Source organism: Mytilus californianus, unplaced genomic scaffold (genome assembly GCF_021869535.1).
Source record: "Mytilus californianus isolate M0D057914Y unplaced genomic scaffold, xbMytCali1.0.p SCAF_7, whole genome shotgun sequence".
NCBI lineage: Eukaryota > Metazoa > Mollusca > Bivalvia > Mytilida > Mytilidae > Mytilus > Mytilus californianus.
Genome location: NW_026262723.1, coordinates 88,056,596 through 88,071,462, shown reverse-complemented (window position 1 = coordinate 88,071,462; position 14,867 = coordinate 88,056,596). Strand labels below are relative to the sequence as shown.

Genomic DNA, 14,867 nt, shown 5'->3' with positions numbered 1-14,867 from the left:
CCCAACAAAAAAAAGGAAACTTCAAAGGACATTTTCACAATTCTATAAAAAAAAATTAGTGTTCAGTGACTAGTTCTCTCGAATACAAATATTGAATGTCCAAGATATAACGAGATCTTCCCAACAAACACGATGAAACATATTGGGATTATTAGCGTGCAGAACACTATAAGTCAGTTTGTTCTGATCACACAGTAATAGTCGGGGGAAATCAGAAGAGCAAAAACTCATGTCTAATTGATTAAATTGTATACAAAAAAAAAACTACAGAGAAGAATTTTTCTCGAAATGTTCGGCTTGTGGGTAATTTCATTATTTGCATTCTAAAATAATAATTGGTAAACTAGCAATGCTTCAGATTGAAATATTATCGAGAGTGATTCCATTATGAAATAGTCAATTGACAATATATATTATAAATAAGAGAAGGGTTTTATTTGTACATGTTTTTTAGAGACAAGTTGAAAGGATTGTACAAACATTTACGTCTTTAGTTTTTTCAATAGTTCTTTAATATATATTGTGTCATAGTCATTACTAAATTCCTTCACCTATATACTTTGTAACTACCTGTAGAATAACCACTGAGTATGGTAAATTCTTCAAAGGTTAGGGAAAATATAATAATTTTTGGGTGTCATTTTTTATAAACTTTATCAAACATTTTTTTTTCTTCTGGAAAGCAGATTGTTAATTTCAAAGAGAAAGGCGGAAGTGAGACTTTCTCTCCTTTAAATAGAAACCGAGTTGTTCGTATTGGAGGTGTCTAATGGTTTTTATAACTGATTTATAAGAATAGAAAAAAAAAATGTTTTTTCGTACTATATATACTCTAAGGTAGTTTTAATCAATAATAAATATCTACAAATGTATTCTCCTTTGAGCAAAAAATTTCATAGAACTTAATCTCTCATTTCTATTATTTTACTTGAGGTTGACTTTTAAGGCGACACTGATCAAAACATATCTATCAAAATAAGGACAAAAATGAGGATGCAGACAGGAAATGGAAATACTGAAAACTTAAACAAACAAAAAAACATAGTACCTACGAACAACCAACAAAACCATAATGAAAACTAAACATACAATATAATATAACAACTTGGAAATGAACAACAGCAATAAAACCGCTTTTTTTTTAGCTTTTATTTCTAATGTGAGCGTAGTGATTTTGCGTCATGATTTGAAAAGCCATGTCTTTTCCATTCTACTATAATTTTTAAAAGTTTGTCTCTCGCGCTGTGGGGTGATAAAAAGTTTCCCGAGCTTATGGTGTATGCTTTTTTATTTTAACAGTAATGTAGTATGTATTTTTGAAATAACTTCTTTTTTGTATGTTACTTCGTTTTCTCGATTAAATAAATTGTTTTTTGAAACTGGTAAACAGTCCATCCGTATTGTGTATCCTATTCATACGCATTTTCCTGCTAAATTGTCTAACAAATGTCTTGATGTTGTCTAAATGTTTGTATTCTTCAGTATTTCAAAATGAGATTGTCGGGCAATTAATGATAATATTTGTTAAATTTCTTTGCCAGATATATTTTATTATTGTTCATTTTATCCCGAAGCTATGTTAATCATTCACAGATGAAGCGTGATCGACATCTAGTAAAGAATTCAGCCTAAACCGGTTCAAGGTGCCATCTTGAATTTGTAGTTTGGTGAAAGTTTTGTTCTTTGATGAGGACTTCACTGTGACTTTGAGATGAAATCAGAAATAAAAGCCCTGTTCCTTATCTTCAGATTTATTCACGTCCGTATTGATTTTTCGTATTGAATTGATATAAACATATTCTATCTTTTAAATTACAATATGTGATAAATGAAAAAAACTATCAGCAATCAATACAATACTCAAAAATAGAAGAAGAAAAACAATTCAAACGTCATTTTGAAAACTAAACTACCTATAAACAGCAAAAAGGTTAACTTAAACCTGCAAACCAACAAACAAACAAACCATACTTTAATAACTTAATAAATCCATGCATATAACTATTAACAGACTATAAATCCATGGACATTGACTTACACTTAATGCTACAATGTAATAGAAAAAATCTAAAAACACAACCAGAAAACTATACACAAAAAGACCATATTGACAACTGAACAAATATCAAAACCATATTAAAAATTATAAATAAACTACAAAACCCATAATGAAAAGTACAAACATACTGACTTTTGAAATAGTAAACTCGAAAGAGCTATATATGCACATGTCAGTTGGATTATTTTTCAGAAATGTTTTTCATTTGTAGTAAATATTCAAATTTTATGTCACTCAATTTGCATTATTAGGCAAATGATATCATAATCAAATATGTCTAGACACGTAATGAGAACTTTCTGACAATATATCCATGACATCTTCTCAGAAATTTGACGAATGATTCGTGAATGATGTTGACAAACAGTGTAAGTAGTCTGTAAGAGTGTTATCATTTCCAGTAAAATCTAAAGTGTACTTTTATAATTTGCTTTTCACATTATGAAAGTTGAAGGCGAAATTAGGGAAATTGCTTTAAGATTATTGGTACGTAAACATTAAATTGAAAACAGAATAAGCACTTACCGAAGTCGCAAATTAGAATTGCTAGTTGAATATAATAAAGCTATTGGTTGTAAAAGAAATTAAATACAGGTAGTACGTTTAACATTTAAGCTAATGACTTTTTTATATAAAAATAAAGAGATGTAGTATGATAGCCAATGAGACAATTATACACCAGAGACCAAAGGATGAGGATGTTAACAGATATAGGGCACTGTACGGCCTGTTAGTCAACTTATGATGAAGAATTGCTTAAACATGAAATGTTGATGCAAGTTCTTCTTTTATTCATGCTCACTTAATTATCATCACTTGTCTTTTTAATTAAAAACAAGAAGTTACCGAGGGGGCAATAAAAAACTTAAATCCAATAAAAACAAACAACATCATTACCAAAAAGGAAATCGACGAACAGACTAACAAATGTTTAAAAGGTTAGATCATATGATAACGCCAAATTACTGGAGCAATCAGTCAATTAATGATATATGTGTAGATGCATAACAAGTACAGGAATCGCTAACTCGTCAAACAATATAAGTGAACCTTAAAGGAGACTAGTATTAACGGTACCAATTTTACAGCACCATACGCGCATTTCGATGCTCGAGAACAAAACATTTGAAAATCCAAAACTTAATACAAACGTTGAAGAGCTGATAAAACCAAAAAGGACTAACAATAAAACCAAACGAAGACAAGGATGCAGAGCTATGCATGAGGGAGATACATTCCTTAATTCAAAATGAAAAGTTTTACATAATACAAAAAGGCAGAGAAATGGCCAAAATACTGGATAGTACAACAACACCCGGCTTATCCGGCTTATCAGAAAATGTACGTACAAACAAAAACAAACAACACATGATCCAGATAGTAGACACGAAATACATGTATGCCCACAGGTGTTTTGACTTTGGTAAATGAAAAAAATATGTAAACATTAAATTAATTTCAACGAAAAGAAAGACAGACAATGTTCATCACCAAATCTAATATAGTTTGTTTGCGATATTTATCTTTTCTGAAAATAATTGAATAATGGTTAATCCTTTATTATATTGTCTCATCTGGTACATTTATATAATTATAAGGAATCAATACAAAGAAAAACCACTACATCGAAAGTCAAATATTTTTAACCGTTTCGATATTTCATTATCTCTCAATTTGGAATTTTGCCCAATGGCTGGTATACAAAATGCAATACGCAGTAACTTTAATAAATTTTGCATGTACAAAATCTCCATACAAACAAAAAATATCTATCGGTTATTCTTTTTCTATCGCCAGTGAAAAACAAATCAATAATGAATAAATAATTGAAAGCAGCATGACAAAGCTGTTGACTCGCAGCAACTCTTGTACTGGATATCAAGAAAGATTTCATTTCAAGCCGATCGCAATGCAATATCTTTATAATATAGGGTATAATTGTTATTATGTCAACAAATAAAGATTATTAATCATACACGTACATTAAAAGATGTGTGATGTCGCTATTACTTGAAGTGTAGACAAATACTAGGGTAGTCAGTTTTACTCGAAAAGTAGGTGTGTGGTAAATCTGGTGAAAATGATCATTATTTTAAAAGCTGTTTCAGTCGATTTTTGTAAACTGCAGAGAAAATGGAAGTTTTCAATATGAGGAAAAAAAAAAACAGTTTGAGCGGCTTATATGTGGATAATACGTATATACATGGGTATTGTCTTCAAAAAATTTTGTTATATCACTGATGAACTACTTTGTTTCTATATATGTCATGTTTACTACTGTTATTTTTTTCATTATAGAAGTGTATGTGAGGAGGTTATAACTAATGGTATCACCAGCAAAGAAGTCATTGCTTCGGCACATACATAATTTATAACATTCCTGTCTTAAATTATCAGTTGACAAATAAAGAATTATTAAAAACTGAAATTCTAACTCCCTCGGGCAAAGTTGGTCATAGGTTGATTTGGTTCTTCTTTTTATATCCCTCTCTTCACGTCTTCGTGTATTTATATAGTCCGACCATGCGAGGGCTTAATAGCGAGTCAATGTCGTTGAAAACCACCCTAGTAATAGTATTTATATTTCTTTGGCCTTTCTAAAATTGACCGTTTAAATTTTAAGTTTGTTATTATATAAAAACTTCAGTTCCCTCAGGCAAAGTTGACCTTAGATGAATTTGGCTATTTTTTATGCACTTTTTTGTCATATAGCTCTCCAACTGATTCGGTTCTTATACATCCTCTGCTTTCAAATATTCGGATTTGAGCGTTCCTGATGAAGGTAAATCGAGAAAAGCGCTTCGGACGCACCGAATTAGACTATTTACAGGATTTGTAATAACATAAGCAACACGGCGGGTGCCACATGTGGAGCAGGATCTGCTTACCCTTCCAGAGCACCTGAGATCACCCCCAGTTTTTGGTGGGGTTCGTGTTGCTTAGTCTTTAGTTTTCTGTGTTGTGTCATCTGTACTATTATTTGTCTGTTTGTCTTTTTATTTTCGGCCAAGGCGTTGTCAGTTTGTTTTCGATCTATGAGTTTGACTGTCCCTCTGGTATCTTTCGTCCCTCTTTTATAACGCGTTGTTTTCATTTTTTGACTTTCAAATTATTGTTTGAACGTACCTGATGAAGGTAAATCCAGAAAAGCGCTTCGGACGCACACAATTTATAAAGTGTTATTTTTATTTGTTGTTGCAGGTTGTTTGGGTGGTTGCTGTCATTATGTTTGTTGTTATGTTTCCCACTTTATCACTGAACAATAGATATTAATATATTAATATATCAAAATAAACAAACTGATTTATCACAGGGGAACATATAATTAAACAAATATTTAGTTAACGATAATACACCTTGTATTTATTTGCTTTAAACCAGATATCAGATTCTATACAAACAAGTTCATTTACTCACATAAATTTGCAATTATTATAAATAAATCAAATTTCAGTATAAAGCATTATTTATCATTTTATGAATCTTGATGCAAGATTTTCCCAAAGAAATCTTATTATGTAAAACAATTACAGAGGTGTTATAAATGAAAAAAAAATATATGACAGCGGAGTGATTTTCATTTCCATATCGTCAACATTTATAAACTTGGTGGTAATTTTCCATTGATTTTTGTCGTGAAAATGAATTAAAAAAATGTCAGGTGTACGTCAAAGAAATCTTATTATGCAAATATATGACGGAGGTGTAAAAAATATAGGCGAGAACCGATCCTCATTGCCATATTGTAAACATCTATAACCTTGGTGGTAATTTTCCATTTAATTTTCTCATGAAAATAAATTTAAAAAAATGTCAGGGTATACGTCAAAGAAATCTGATTATGCAAATATATGAAAGAGTCGTAAACAAAAATATAACAGAGATGTGATCATCATTGCCATGTTGGAAACATTTATAACCTTGGTGGTAATGTTCCATTGGATTTTTTTCATCAAAATATATTTTAAAAATATGAGGGTATTCGTCATTGAAACTGCAACTACACAACCTTTATGTGATATGTTTTTCTAAGTTTGATTTTTATACACGTGTCTGTAGCGGAGACGTAGGGTTAACTAAAAATAAAGTTTGTAATGTTATCATGTCTTAAACTAATTAAAAAAATAAAGGAGTGTCCTATCATAAATTGATAAAAATTCTGACTGAAATGTACCACAAGTACGTGGACATGATATGGACGTATATGAATCCCCTCTTGCAAGAATCTGATGAAAACGATATTCCACACCCAGTTCAAACATAAATCCATTTTCCAAAAAATAAATCAGATTTGAGGTCCTGCAACAATTCCATTCCAATATGTCAACTCTTGTGACGATAAAGACTGTATAAAATAGAATTGCAACTTGAACCTGTAACGGAAATTACCACACAAACATGAAAATCGATTTTGTAATTATTTCCCCTGCATAACAGTTTCAAACATTAATTTCAATACATACTAGATGTTTTATGGGTATAAGCGTCGGTGATTTGCTGTCTCCTTGACCTTTACCCTACGTCTACTTATATTCATAGATAAAATATTTGCTTGTAATAAAGGTTTGAAGTCACTAGCATTGAAACTACTTCCAAATTAGACTTAAGATAATTTTGTTATAATAATATATTTATATGTATAACATATAATCATGCAAATTAATTTTCCACGGTTTTTATCTAAATAAAATGAATTTAGTTTGTATGAAGGGGAAGTCTTTGATACACATTTGACAAACACGTACATTAATCAGCAATAGAAAGCATCCAATGAAGAAAGTATATAGTTATATGTTAAAAAAATATACAGGAAATCGTTGTGACATGATAGAAAACAATGTAAAAAGTAAAATATATAAAATACCGAACTCCAAGGAATTTCAAAACGGAAAGTCCCTTATCAAATGGCAAAATCAAAAACGAATGGAAAACAACTGTCATATTCCTGACTTGGTACAGGCATTTCACACCAGATGTAATTTCAGACCAGAAAAACAGGATATTAACTGTTCTGTTATGTAGTTAAATGTTTTGAAGTGAACATAGACAAATGTTTTTTTTTTTTTTAATTCTCACTTTTAATATTACTTAATAGAACAATCTTGATTGCCATAGAAACGAAGCATAATATTTACCCTTATTGTCATGGAAACTAAGCATAATATTTATGTACTAGGTGCTAATATAATTGACTTTAACCATAAGTCGCTATATACATATGCCTTTTTAGTTTCGGTGCTTTTTCTTTATTTAAGGAGTAGTGTTAAGTGACAACATGGATTCACTTCCAAGGATTTTTATAGTAGTCAAATTCTCACTTTGTTATGGTAGGGTGTATATTAAAGAGACTGTCAATAGTTTCAAGAATAATATACATCACACATTCATATTGTTACTGCAAAACTAGAATAAACAGAATATTCATTCTATATCATGTTAGACCAATATTTTCCTCTTCTTTGCGTTGGCAAGTTAAAAAATATTTTTTTTGGGGGGTACTCAAATCTACCAGAATTTTCTTTAATAATTGTATAAATGACTACAAGTATCGCATACATTACACTTCAGAATACAGGCGGAAGATACCAAGGAAACATTCAAAACTCGTCGAAAAACTGACAATGCCATGGCAATAAATTAAAACTGACAATGCCATGGCAATAAACAAAAAACTGACAACGCCATGGCAATAAACAAAAAACTGATAATGCCATGGCAATAAACAAAAAACTGACAATACCATGCCAATAAACAAAAAACTGACAACGCCATGGCAATAAACAAAAAACTGACAATGCCATGGCAATAAAACAAAAAACTGACAACGCCATGGCAATAAACAAAAAACTGACAATGCCATGGCAATGGGCAAAAAACTGACAACACCATGGCAATAAACAAAAAATGACGGAAAGATTAACAAATCCATAAAACAAAACAAAGAAAACTAAAGAACGAGCAAAAACCCCGTAAAACACGGGGATAAAGCTCCGGAAGGGGTAAGCAGTTCCTGCAAATGTTACTACTACTATGGCATACATTTCATTTCGAATACGAATACGAATACTTTATTAAATCCAGTATCCAGATAAACGATCCCTTTCCGAGCATATATATAGTATTAATTGAACAGTAATTTTAAGATATATAACATTGAAAATAGATAAATAAATAAATAACTATCCTCAAAACAAGATGGCGTTTAAAAATAAATAAATAGAATATTAACCCTTTATAATACATAGAACATAAGCTAAACAACTACATCTTTATTTAGTTACTGAAATGCAAATTCTCTCTTATTTTAAAACAAGTACTAATAAATCATGACACTGATATATTAACATTTTCGGACTCACTGGACATTAACCAAATAAACTGTTCGTACTTTGAAATATAAGGGAAGTTTTTACATTCAATACATGCGTTCTCAAGAATAAAATTCCTTTCCTTTTTATATGCAGTGCATTCCATTAAAAATGAAACTCGTCTTCAACCTGCATATTTTTACACTGCCCACAAAATCTTTTATCTTTATCGATACTTTTAAATCGACCTTTCTCAGTAGCTAACTGATGAGCACTTATTCTATATTGAGTTAAGGTTTTTCGTAACTGAATTTATTAACTTGATAGAAATATCATTCCCTTTTGAAGATGTTTTTAAATTTAAAATAAGAATGCAATTTTCAACATTTGCAATAGCATCTACAGTATTTTTCCAGTAAATCCTATATCTATTAATCAAAATATTGTTAACCTTTTCAACGTCAATTTTTTTTTTTATATCAACATCCATTCCTTTTGAAATATATACAGTACTAGAATACCAAAATGACTTATTACATTTGTGAGTACTTTAAAAGTAACACATAAAGCGAGATATATGGCTGACACAGTACATTTCTGAAATACCCATGAAGTTAATTCCGTGTTTATTATTTATGATTGTGTTTTAAGTTGATCTTTATGATTGACAATAATTTAACTCCGATCAATAAATATCCACAGAAATACCAACTTTCAAACTGTGCAAAATATACATTTTCGTATGTTAATTCAATTATACAATTTTTTTTAATCATTTCGTTAGCCCTTGATCATTTTATCTGATGTAAAAGTTGTTTATTTCTAATGTAATAGATGATTGAATATACATCTACTTTCTGGAATTTGCATCGTCAACATGAAACATTATGGTAGTAAAGATAAAACTTTCGCTTTGGTGTATCAAGTAAATTAGCCATGCTTTACAGCTTCATTTACATATATTTTCTTTCGAGTTGTTTTTGTAGGCCAACGTAACTATGTCAACATATTTTTTTTAACAATGATAAAACGAACTTTGTATAGAAATAGTAACTATATATAAAAAAACTCAAAGCTGAATTCAATAAGGCATACAGTTTCTACAGATTAGCTGTAGAAGATCAATACGTATATGAATTGTTGACTATCTACAGGCTTTAGAAATTCCTTTAACATTTTTGAAGTAACAGAACAATAAATATGAAAACTGCAAATACAAGAATCATTGAATTGTAAATATTTCCCCATTCTAGAATAAAATTTTATCTTACATTTCAATGTTCATTAAAAATAGTGATGAACAGTCATCGTACAATTCAGTGTTTGAAATAAAGATATACTTTCTTATTCATATTTAATAAAGGTCAATTTCATGAAACACCTTGAGATCCTTATGTTTTTAATGCACCAAATTTATAAAGCGTTATTTTCTTTACAGTTTAATGAGAAAACTAAAATGCTCTAAAACCCCTTATGCTATTATAGGTATCCAGGGATATGCTTTTGGTTTCTAAGTAAATTTTCCTTAAAAAAAAACGTGATTTCCATGTACAAGAATAATAATTAATACTAAAACAGTAAGTAACATACAATTCCGTAATTTCTATGGTATTATCTGTTCAAGTATAGATTATGGTGCCTCTAAATGGGAACACTTGGTTTTTCATGTATAAATTGAGTCAACAAAAAGAGCACTGCGCTTAGTTTAAACATATTCTATTTGCCGAAACACAAATTGGATAAGATAGACTGATGGAGTCTACTATGCACTTTTTCATTGTGCCGGAAATACACACCTGTTATGTATTTCTATGATGAATAATCAAACGGTCAGTGTTTTAAGAAATTGGCCAAAATTAATAAAATGAAAAAAAGGTGCATACGTGGTAAGTATTTATGTAAGCATGCTATTCTAAACTAGACTTTGATTACGAATATTAAATATATATCTTTTGAAAATTTTAAGCAAGAATGGTATGAATACATTAATTGAAATCGTAAAAAAATACATACATATAAACTGCAGATATAAACCTTAATGTTAATTTCAATCATGGTATTGATTAAGATTTTTTTTTACATGTGCCTGATGATGACAAGTTGATATTTCTTTTAACAAATGAAATTATGGTGTTTTATACTGCCACAATTCGCAGTGCATTTTATTAAAGCGACAATGCATTGTTTACTCATGATAGTTGACTTGTATTATAAACAATTGTTTTATAGTCTCTCATAACTCGGTATAGAGTGATCTTGTTGTTAACATGTATTCTCAATATGTTGTATATTTCATCTATAAAAAGTATTTGTCTTGTCAAATAAGAATTGTACATTGAGTTAAAAGGTCATTTTGAATGTCATGAAAAAGTGTGAACACGACAAATGAAACAACAGAAACCTGTTTGACCTTTCAGAACACTTGGGATTGTTTTTATTTATTTCGTTACCTGACAGATGTGTAACTGGATAATTTTTAAAAATAATGATTTAAAAATAAAAATAATGAACGACAAATTATCTCCTTGAATAATTTATCAAAATATTTAAGCAAACCGTGTATACATTATCACCACACATAGATTCAATGTTGACCATTTTGATTTTAAGTGGTCAAAGATAAAGATTTCGTCAGGTGTCCAAGTAAAAACCTTTACGATTTAAAACTGTATGAACTTTTGTATACAAATACCTACATGAAGATAGACTGCTTCTTTAGATTTTCAAGGTCAAAAGGAAAAGGATTTATGTCAAACTTGCCACACAGTATCGAGTGCCGTTTCTTCTATCTTTGATAAACTAGAAGCCAACCCAAGTAATGTTAAGGATAAAAGGACAAAGACTAATGTGATTTGATAGGTCTTTGTGCTTGCTATGCGGTAAACTTGCTGTTGGCTTATGCTCATACATTTTATTTTTTAAACAACATTTCATAAAGTATCTTTTGGAATTCTGTGGATGAGTAATCGTTCATATGGGATGTCAACTCATTAAATGACCATTTACCTTAAGCTTCGTATTTTCAGTTACTAGATTTACCTAGCAAACCAATAGCTAATTTTATAATAAGCTTTTGATATTTAAATTCAACTATTCAAATATATATGCGATGCATGATCAACAAATTTTATGTAAAAAAAAAAGAGTTTGCATAATTCAATTGTTTCAAATGAATCATCCTGGGAAAACACATCTAGACCTTTGTCATAAATGGAATATATATAACAACTGAGGATTGGAGTAATGACTATCGATGCATAACAAAAAGGATTTTGTAGTGCTGATATCGAATGTCAATTTACTTCTTAATTATATCAATAAAAATGTTCTAAGATTTAAAATATTGATCTATATCTTACAGTGTGTTGGAGTATGTAATGTATTCAACCAAGGAGATGTGGTATGATTGCCTATGAGACAAAATGGTGAGGTACATAAAGAATGTTTCGGGGATGGACATGTTTTGTAAGAGGAATTGTGGTGTAGCAGCATAATATACAAATAAACTATATTAATCAGTTTGAAAAAGCTTTACTCATTGAATCGGCACGAAGCACCAAAAAAAAACTTCGTAAAAGGACATAAATAAAACACAAAGTACCGATCTAAGATTTCTCACAGTTGCTGAAATCTAGTTCAAAGTCAATTCCAACTTGTAAATTGATCACGTGTTCCAGGCTAAAATGTCAATCAGTACACATTCAACGGAGCAAGTGTACAACCATCATAAACAATGATATAAAAACAAGACAATGTGCAATGGCAAAATATAAGTATCGACAGAATGTAGTAGAACAAGAGAACATTACCAATAATAATACGTATGCATCTGGTCAGGTATTGCTGTTAGAAGCGCTTAATATATTTTTGTTTTTAGATATATTTTGTACATTGCAAAGCATTGCAACATTTTTAAGTACTTATAAATGTTAAACAGTATTAGGAGGGATGCATTTTGCTAACTTCAAGTGAAAAAATTACGTACCTTGGAAGAAATGACATTCGTAGTTTTTCGTCGTTTTGTTTGCAAAGGTATATGTCATTTACAAACATTTTTAGCCTTGTTGTGCTTACATCCATGTCATTCGGAATATGGTAAAAGGTGGTCTCATTGGCAATCATACCACATATTCTCATTCTTATATTAGCTAGTATTTCAGTTTCTATACGTCAGAAAATACTCTAGAACTGAACAGTTTGTGTAAAAATGCGGTGTCTTGGATATGAGAGTATAATATTGACAATTCTTCGAGGGGATTTTTTCATTATTTTTTTTTTTTTGTGAACTTAAAAACAACAAAACATCTATTTGTGTAGGTCTGATTGTAAAAACTCGTCTTATAACATCTTCCACTTGAGACCAATAACATAAGATTGCCAGGGCACGATGTCTGCTTCTTATTCTTATCATTCTTGTTTCGCATTTTTCGTTCTCTTTTTGCTTTTTGGTCCTGGGTGTCTTATGTTATGTGATGGACACTTCCATTATTTTTTATATTGCAGGTAATTTTGTGAATTTTTTTTTAAATCTTTCAAAGATTCCGGAAACAGTAATAAATAATAAAGATGCGGTTTTAGTTTGTTCATGTTCAGCACTTATTTATTCCATGCAAGTAGTTCACAAGCTAAATAGCTTTTTTTAAATAATTCTAATGAAAAGAATAATATTTTTTTTTTAAATATAATCATCTCTATTTGTATTTTATATCTGTAATGTTCAAGAACTAAATGAATAGCACGTCATCCAAGTGAGAAATTTTCTCTTCTTTGCAAATGGCTCTAATTATTGAATCATTTCAATTTGATATATTATTATCGTTACCCGTGTTGAAGAGGATATACTCTTACCATTAATTGTGAAAAAATATGTTGACAACAGTCATAAGTATATTCTACATAGTAAAGTGACCTAAATTTGATCAAAAACTTTTTTTCTGTAAGCTAGAACTTTCATTAGATTTATTAATGTTTTGTTTTGAAGAAACATAAAAACAAATCAAAAGAGAAAAGAAAATGCATAGCAAGAACGAAAAAAAGCGTTCCGCTCAATTGTTTCAACAGTGTAGCACAATCAGAATAAAGACGAATTTTTAGCGTAATGTTAATATCATTGATAATTGAAAAACTATTAACAAAAAGACCGAACTTCAAAGTAAATTCAAAAACGAGGAAGTCCATCAAACCAGACAAAATTAAACGTTAGACTATATCAACCAACAGAACGAATGGAAAACAACTGTAGTTTTCATTATTCTCGAATTGAGGCTGACATCTTCTCCAAAAAGTAGACATTATAAAATATATATTGTTTTTGAATTTATTGAGTACTTACCAGCGTCATAGAATAAAAATAATAATATCTGAGCTAAGTAACAGGAGTAGACATTCATTCTGCATTGTCTAAGTACCAAACAAATATCCAATAGTCATAATACAGTTAATATGTACTAAACATAGTTCGTAATCTTTTTAATCCATATCACTATCATCTAAATTCAGATACCAATTCCAGCACAGCAAGATCTAAAACAACACAAAAATTCAATTTATAGAACAGCATTAAAAAATTGTCACATGACCAGAGACAATCAATCTCAGTTAAGAAATAACCCCGCGTTATTGATCCCTTTCTTGTCTTACTGTAGCCACAACACACCTGAACTGATGTTGCTTTTCAGAATTTGCGTTTTATAATCACAGTTATCAAATAAATAATAAATCTTATCGAACCGAATCATTCATCAATGATAATTATATAACAATGAATTTGTCAGCTTGGTAACGAGAATATCACGAGACTTCATCAATGCACAACTTAATCAATTGCCACCAACTAATATTGGTTGTCGCATGTCCTAAAATAAATTTATTGATATGAGTTATACGATAATGTATCTAAAATGTCAGTGTTTCATTTATTCCTATATCAAAATATCATTTTCGGTAGAAAACAGGGATTAATTTTCTATATATTGAACAATAATTACGTTTGTCAATATTAGCCTGACAGCGGAAAGGTCAAGAGGACGAACTTATCTACATGCTTGCATGTTATTATCAAACATTAAACAGAAGCTGAGCAAATGAGAATATTATACAAGTCATTTCAATAGGAGAACTAGCAGGTGCAAAAATTATTTTCTACTTTATATTAAGAAATACCACTATATTTGTTTGCTTTAAAATGTCACATTGAGTTTAAGTCTGGAATTTGCAACATATGATATCACAACAAACATTCACTAAATATATGTTTCAAAGGAAGGTATTTAATGAAAACGTCAAAGAGTGAAATAAAACAGAGCGTTTATTACGTAATATGTTGTTTATATAAAATAAGGAGATGTGGTATGATTGCCAATGAGACAACAATCCATCAGAGACCAAATGACGGAGATGATTGCAACTATAGGTTACCGTACGTCGTTCAACAATTAGCAAAACCCAGCTATGAAAGGCTACGACATAATAAGATGTAAAAACAATTCAAACGAATTTGT

General features: G+C 30.0%; 1 protein-coding gene across 1 annotated transcript in view; it reads right to left on the bottom strand.

Moving 5' to 3' along the window:
* LOC127708007 (uncharacterized) overlaps window positions 1-14,204 on the bottom strand; it is a 63,494-nt gene extending 49,290 nt beyond the window's left edge. The window contains exon 1 of the mRNA XM_052212795.1: window positions 13,700-14,204. Coding sequence (XP_052068755.1) covers window positions 13,700-13,757 — 58 coding nt within the window. The 5' untranslated portion in view covers window positions 13,758-14,204. The remainder of the gene's footprint in view (window positions 1-13,699) is intronic.
* Window positions 14,205-14,867: the final 663 nt, after the last annotated feature.